Source organism: Cariama cristata, unplaced genomic scaffold, assembly GCF_000690535.1.
Source record: "Cariama cristata isolate BGI_N322 unplaced genomic scaffold, ASM69053v1 scaffold37747, whole genome shotgun sequence".
NCBI lineage: Eukaryota > Metazoa > Chordata > Aves > Cariamiformes > Cariamidae > Cariama > Cariama cristata.
In genome coordinates, this window is record NW_009629051.1 from 11726 (window position 1) to 19752 (window position 8027).

General features: G+C 38.1%; 1 protein-coding gene across 1 annotated transcript in view; it reads left to right on the forward strand.

Moving 5' to 3' along the window:
* LRRC66 (leucine rich repeat containing 66) overlaps positions 1-5341 on the forward strand; it is a 7962-nt gene extending 2621 nt beyond the window's left edge. Inside the window, exons 2-4 of the mRNA XM_009705025.1 lie at positions 116-285; positions 829-883; positions 2628-5341. Of these exons, the coding sequence (XP_009703327.1) occupies positions 116-285; positions 829-883; positions 2628-5341 (2939 nt within the window). The remainder of the gene's footprint in view (positions 1-115; positions 286-828; positions 884-2627) is intronic.
* The last annotated feature ends 2686 nt before the right edge of the window (positions 5342-8027 follow it).

Consider the following 8027-nt stretch of genomic DNA (forward strand, 5'->3'; position numbering starts at 1 on the left):
ACTCATTGCAATAGACAGGAATAGAAATAATTTTGTTGCAAAAAATTTTAAAAAGCCACTTGATGCAATTGGGAAAACAAGGACATGAAATGTAAAATAGTTTTGTTCTTCCTAGGACTAGGCCTGCTGCACTCTTTACAAAGCGTCCATATGGCATCCAATAGCATACAACAGATTGATCAGAATGATTTTCAAAACTGTTCACAGCTGAAGGACATCGACTTGCAAAACAACAGGATAACTAAAATTCATCCAGATGCCTTCAGGAATCTCAACAAATTACAGGTTGTAAAGCAGGATTACAACTGTTTCAATGGTTTGTGTTCATCACCATTCAAGATATTACCAGCTATTCAGCATGATTATATTGGTCTTTGATTATTATATTAGTATATAATTATAAAACCTAAAGCAAGTGGTGAAAATAATCATTATTTTTATGTATTTGCTTTTCATATATAGGAAAACACACACACTTGTAAATATACAAAATATAACCATAAATTCAGCATTTATCTATGCCACAAACAAATCCATAACTGGCTTAAACACACACACGTCCCTCTACCCCCATCCCTTCCATGGCAAGAGCCTTGCAGCTTCCCATTCACACAGAGGTAGTCTACAACAGCAGAATTCTAAATATACCACAATTTAAACCTCTCATTTAAATTAAAAAGCTTAGAACAATATTCTTGAAGTCCTAACCAGATGTATTGTTCCCATATACAAGCAAAAGTGCCTGTATACTAAAATAAATGTTATTGTTGCTATTGCCATTAGGATTCCATTGTAAGGCTTATCAAATTCTGAATTATTTCCAAATAGGTTGTGGACCTCCGTGAAAACACTCTGACCACCCCTCTACCACAGATATTAATCAGTTTGAACTTTTTTCAACTTGAAATGGATTTATCAAATAATGCCTGGATATTCAACTGCAGACAAAATGCTTTCAAACACTTCTTTCATTTTGTTTTTGACTCCATGAGGAAAAAATTGAGTATTTCATATAATAAATCTGCCAGCAACTCACAGAAACCTCTGCTGTATCTTTCAAGTTTTCATTTAAACTGCAGTGACAGCGTTTTGCTCAGGAAGGCTGTAATCCCAACAGGGAAGACATCGGTGCTAAACTGTAACTTGGACAACAGGAGGGGTATGTAAGACAGCGACTCCATCCGTATGCTGCTAAAATCCAAGTGCGTGCAGAATGATCAAAGAAATCTGGTTTTAAAAGTGGATTTCTAAAGACAGTGTTTAAAAATAACTGGACAACAATTTAACACGCAAATTATTTCATTAGAAAGTAGTATACCGGTTAGAATATTTGAAAGTCATGTTTCCCAAAAAAAGTCTTCATCTCCTTCTTTACATTGAACTAATAAGTGATGCCAAATTATACACAAATAAATTTCAACACGTAGTATGTTGCAAATTTATCAGTTAATTTTGGAATGCAAACAAAGGACCAAATAGTGGGGTGGCACTTCTGGGGCATGTAGAACACTGAGAAGGACACAGTAGTGTTTCTAGCGTTCAGGTTCAGCAAAGTGAAATGGAAGTTTATTTGCAAGGGAAAGCATTTATATTTCTTCTAAAAAAGTACAGCTACTGTAGCACACAGTTCACTTTTAGGAAATGAATTCAGCATTTACAATTAATGCAGAGCACTTGAAGTACAAGTGACAAAAATCTACAGAGCTAAGGCTTCCCACGCAGAAGGAAAACTAAGACCAAACTTAAGAGTAGGTGGTGTATTTGTCATGTGCCATAAGGCAAAATGGTTTAACTCTAATGGACTAACAGCACTTTGAGGTGGTAAGGCCTTCCCCGTGGCACAGTTTATCCCCAAATGAAAGTATGTGGGGTCTATCAGAAATGCCACCTGCTTTGTCTATTAACAAGGAAAGTCACGGAAACTCTGATCATGGGATTAAAATCAACACACTGGATTGCACCAAAACTCAACTAGGAACACAAGCAGATCCAAAGGCAAAGGCGTACATACAACCTTGACAGGTATTCCAAAAGCCAACAACCAGCCATGGCCTACACTAGCTAAAGATTGGAACAATTGCTTGGTAGATACAAATATCCTTGGTTTTCAAACCTTTTTGCTGCAGTCCAAGCAGTAACTACAGGAAAATCACAGTGGTTGAAACACTGACAGTTAACTGGGGAAGTTTTATCTCACAGCTACACACCGTGACCACGGCCACGCTGGATAACAGCTGGCTATAAATACATATTTTCCACGAGGGAGATCAGGAGGTGTTTCTAGTATGACCCCAGACCATCCTTAGATAATTTCAGTGACCTCCTCCCTCACCCACACCATTTTTCTCATAAAGTCTACTATTAAGACCCCATACGTACTGTGTTTTACATGGGGGGGGGGGGAGGGGGGGGACACGGACGGACGACACGACAGAATATATGATGGTTTAACACTTGGTACCATGTAACACGACTATGGATGGGTACAGAGAAAATGGATTTTATAATAAACAGTTAAAATTACCAAAGATAGGTCAGAGTATGTTCTTATAGAAATAACTTGACCCTGCAAACCAAGTATTCTATACTTTTAAGAAAGATTTAATTTGTATTTTCTTTTATTTCAGGTAATGGAGTCTCTTGGTGGACACCCAAAGGGAAAATTTCAAAAGATAATAGTATTCCTCATATGACACTGGATAAAATGAATAATTTAGTGATATACAATGCTGAGAAAACTGCTGAAGGGTTATATTTGTGTGTTTTTAACACAACAAAGAAGAAATACCTCATCTACAATATACAGGTGAAAGAAAGGATTTCAACATTTTTGGTTAGAAAAGCCCGAGACACTAACGCTGTTTTTAGACAAGGAAGAACAGAGCAAGACTTTGCACTGGCTGTCTCCCTCTCCGTGCTCGTTACGTTTGTTTGCGCTTTTTGTCTGGGTGCCTTCGCTAGACCCTACCTCATGAGCCTGTGGAGACTCATGCACAGGAACAAAAATTCAGGTTCAGAACATACTTATCCTAATCAAGCTTTTTCAGATGAAACTTTGAGCAGGGAATGCTCTGCAAGCAAACCAACAAATACACAGCATAACTTGTTCAATTGTGATGATAAGAATTCTTCAAGAAACACATGCATTTTTCCTACAGAAACTTGTACTTTGCATGAAAATGTCATTGGTAGCAGCGTACATGCACCAAATGCTGAAGAAGAGTACCAGAAACAAAGCAATAATGAGATCAACGTGAAGGAAAAACCAGTATTTTCAGACATCAAAACTAGTATCAGCAATGATGAAAATATAAATGTTGATGGTAATGGACTGTTTTCTCTAAGGACAGATTACAAGAACAGCAATGAAGTAACCCCAAGAAAATTAATGAGTAATGACATTTCATTATGGAAAGATTCAAAATATGCAAATAATGAAGACTCAGAGAAGAGCATGTTCCCTCCCACGCCCAGAAGATTGAATGCTGACTCTTACTCAAATCACACTGACTCTTCCGACTCAGATTTATCCTTCACAGGAGAAACTGGCTTTCCGTTTTCCACCATACAAAGACATACAGTTGCACAAGATTCTAGGAACAGCAAGGTAAGCAACAACTCTGGTCTGCTGCAGTCTGAAATCACAAAGGCTACACCAGCTTCTCCTGAGAGAAAAGGTATTGTCTCACATAATGAGCCCATGAGCACTACAAAATTTATGACTGGAAGGCAAAGCTGTGATAAACAACTTGGTCTAAACGGCAACATAAATACAACCAGTGATATGGGAGATTTTATTTTACCCAGTAGCTGCGAAAGAAATACAAATATTGAGAATTTAAGTGTCTACCAAACAACCGAAAACTGTCCTCTTACAGACTATGACTGTAAAACGGAACGTACAAATGAAAAAGATGCTTCAGCAGATATATTTGGCGATAGTTCTTCAGATGAAGGGACTCCATTCACAATGAGCGACTGTAGTTCTTTAGCGGACTTTGAACTGGAACAACCTGATGTTAGTGACAACCTGCCGGTCTGTCAGTCTACACTACAGGAAGCCGATACAAACAGTGGAAACGAGAAGTTCTCAACCCTGCCCGAGTCTCCAAACATCGCTGCTGAACTTCGGTATATTGGGAAAAATGAAGACAAGAGCAATGCGTATTTTGAAACCACTATGAACTGTGGATCAGATACCATCATGCCTGAAACAGCATCACCTTATGCAGATAGATGCAGTGGCCACATAAGCATGTCAGATTCAGACACAATTAGTTCTTCAAGTCAAGAAGTTCCTGATACGTTTGATTATTTTACCAATGCAGAGTCAACAGTACAAAACTCTATTTCTGGTTCTCTCCACAATCGAAGTACAGATTGTGGTAATACTTCACTTTTGTTAAAACATTCTCCCACATGTGACACAGATAAAGAGTACACTCCTGAAGAGGCTGAATTGCAGCTGTATCAGTTTCCCATTGAACCACAGCATCCCCTCAGCTTCAGTCCCACCGAACAAAAAGCAAATGCACCAGAGGGAAGTGCAGATGAGCACACAGACAGCAACTCCTCTGAAGAGAATCATGGTGAAGGGGACATTACATTAAGAACAAACACGAGTACATCTGAGGGCAATGATTTTATTTTTGCTCCCATTGATATCGGTTTGAATGAAATTGTTAAAACAACATCGCTACTGCATTCCAGCAGTGAATCATCTCTTCCATCTCTGCCTGAACACACAGCTGAAAAATATTTTATGGTTATTACAGAGAAAGAAGACGTGCTGCCACAGGGGAAGCAGGTGAACACAACTATGGCTTGTGCAGATGAAATGCAAAGAGGTTTTAATGAGAAAAACTGTGATGGATACACAGAATTACAGGATACCAGCAACTGTAGTCTGCCCGAAGAAACGCAGTCTTGCAATCTTACAGCAGATTTGCTGCATCTTCACTCTTCTGGGAAAGCACTATCGGTCTTCAGCACAGAAGGTAATTTCCAACTGGATCAGAGAGACGAGGATGCATGTTTCTTCTCAGTCCCACAAGGCTTCTTCAATGAAAGCACACGATACAGTTCCCATTCATTCCCACAAAAGACTACAGGAAACATAATCTCCGAAAACACCGATTCCAGCAAGACAGAGAATGACACTACTTTGACAGGACTGGAGAACAATTCTACAACAGCTGTCAACCTCCAAAATTCAAGTGAAAAACTTAGCCAAAAAAATCAGACCAATTTAGGACAGGGCCAGGTTTTTGTTAAGAAGAAAAGAGCATTTGATGGATTTGCTAATGTTTTGCAAAGCAGGAGAACAAACTTTAATAGTTGAAGACACAAAAGTGTAATACTAAGCTCCCACAGTGTTTACGGCATATAGTAGGCACAAAAATGATTGTGTCTTAAGATGAAGTGTGTAGCTTTTAATAACTATTAATTGCCATGGGTTGTTCTGGGATCCCCCCTCCCCTTAGTACAACTGTCCATCTGCCTTTAACTTCAGAAATCCAAGTCATGGAACAAGACTTAACAATGAGATGTATAAAGCCTGAATCCATCCAATTTAAAAACACCGTAATTCCAAAGGGTAATTCGGGCCAGAAGCCATGGACTTTTGTTTAGAAGCATACCTGCTAAAATTCAAGAAGAGCTTTTATGAAAAACAACTCTAGAATACTCGAATGAGTGAACTACTCAGTAGTTGTAACTGATAATAAAGCTTTTGGTGAGTTATATATATTTAATTTCTCACTATTGTTGGCACTAAGATACTAGTTTCCCTTAGAATTTGCCTGATACGCACTGTTTTGTTTCTCTTTGTCTAAAATAAATAACACTGAAATTGTCATTACATTATTACTATTGTTGTTTTCCTGTGTGACTCAGCCCATACAGTGAAATAGTACGTATTACTGTCTTCTGCTTTTTGAACAAAATTTGTGAATGAAGTGTCTCTGAATTCCCACAGCTTTGCAAAGATAGGTAAAGTCCAAGTAGTATTCAATTACATTTTAAAATTACTTTTTAACTTGGCAAGACAGAGTAATGAAACCCTTCTTTCTCAAAGAAACAGAATTGAATTCAAACCTTGCAGAAAAGTCAGTTCTGGAGATCTAGCTACTGATGGAACATCACCTGTAGCTGGCAGATGTGATGACATGGGCAGGGTAATTTATAAAAAGACAACCTACTGTTACTAAGCTCTAACTCCCTATAAAAAAAGGATCCTATACCCACTTCAGAATTTTACTGAGGGGCAAATCAAGAGCAGCTCAAAACCACTGTATTAGAATATCAATAGCTTGATATACCATAACTTTTTCTAAGCTAAAAGATAACAAATGTAAGATAAAATTTTCTCTGAATATGGCCTAAGGCCCTTTTAACATACATGGTCTCATTGATGTAGTCCTTGAAGGGGAACAGGCCCAGGTTCCCAGAACGTGCAGGAGGCGGGCCAACAACTCTGGGAAAACTCCGTTATGAAGGCACAATTAATTCACTAAAAACTCTGAACAGAAGGAACACGTTTCAGTTCCAGCAGACGAGGAGCAAGTCCATTGGCACAGTACACCTTTGAGACTATCTTTAAAGAGAAAGCTAGGAAAAAACAAAGAGATGCTGACAAAAGCTAGTAATTTTTGTTAGCTTCACATATTTGGAACTGAAAAAAAAATATTGCAAAAAACTTAAGAAACAAGTAAAAACAACTGAAGGAGACCAGTACTGATATTACCTGATCTTTCGAAAAACATTTTCTTTAGCGCCTTGAATTCCTTTTAAATAACAGTTTTACGCATGTAGCATCACAATTATCAGTTAAGTATTTACTGAGCCAAGTCACCTATGCTTAGATCTCCTACTGGTTTGGTTTGGGTTTTTTTTCTGGCTGCCCTTCTCAAAATTCTAACACAACTCAGAATAGATTATACAGCAGATTCAGGTAGGTGTTGCGTGGATTTGATTTGGGTCACCACAGCATTTGCAAATAACTCCAGTCAGTAACATCTGCAATTCAATTACAAGCAATGATTCTCCTGCCATTCACACAGATCATCTTGCTTTCCAATAAGTTCTTGGAAGATTTCTGTTCTTTTTGACCCAGTAATCAGTGATAATTTAACTGATAACAAAGAAGTTTCTTTAAGAGCAGGTACTGGCTTCATTCCTTCAGTAGGAGTCCACTCAAGAACCAAGGATGAAATCATCTTCTGTAGAAACTGTTAATTTGTCATCAAGTTATTCATGAGTTCAAGGGTCTGATTTTGTTTTTTGTTTTTCAAACACAGCAAAAAAGCTCTACACATTTAACTGTCCAGAATCATTCATATGGTCTGAGTATACAAGAACTAAATGACAAAACACTCAAAACTGCAAATCACATCATTCCCAAAAATACAGTAACTCTAAAATAAAGTATGTTTCCCAGTACAACTTATTCCTTGATTATATAAAGGTCTGTAAATGTTATACCCTGTTCTACTGCAATTTTTCTCTCCTAATCCCCACATAGTCTCAATACTCGTGTAATGCCTTGGCTTCTATCGAATTTAAAGCTGCTGTTCTTGGAGAACAGTGTGTGACATAAAAACCAGCTGTGTTTTTAGAGGCTGTCTAGAAGTAAAGAACTGGGTAATTTGAGGGCGATTCCTCGTAGGAACAGCTACATACTCTCTAGGAGCAGAAACAGAACCGTATTTCCTCACCACCAGCGCTTTTCTTAGCAGCCATAACCAGCTCATTACACACAGAAGTTACTTGTGGCCAATGCAACTTTAAAAATTGAATAGCTAAAAAAGTGCAGACTTGCTCTTTATGGTATGTGTGAGTCTTTGAACACCGTGTTGGCAGACCTTTCCAAGGTCTGTCACCTTTTGGCTGTTCCAGCTGCTAACAAGTTAAGAAATGTAACTACATAAGCAAGCCAATTTCATGGATATGGGGGGAAAAAAAAAATAAAATTGAGTGGCTCTATTGATGTTTCATACACAGCAATGTTTTGTTACTTGCTTCTGCTA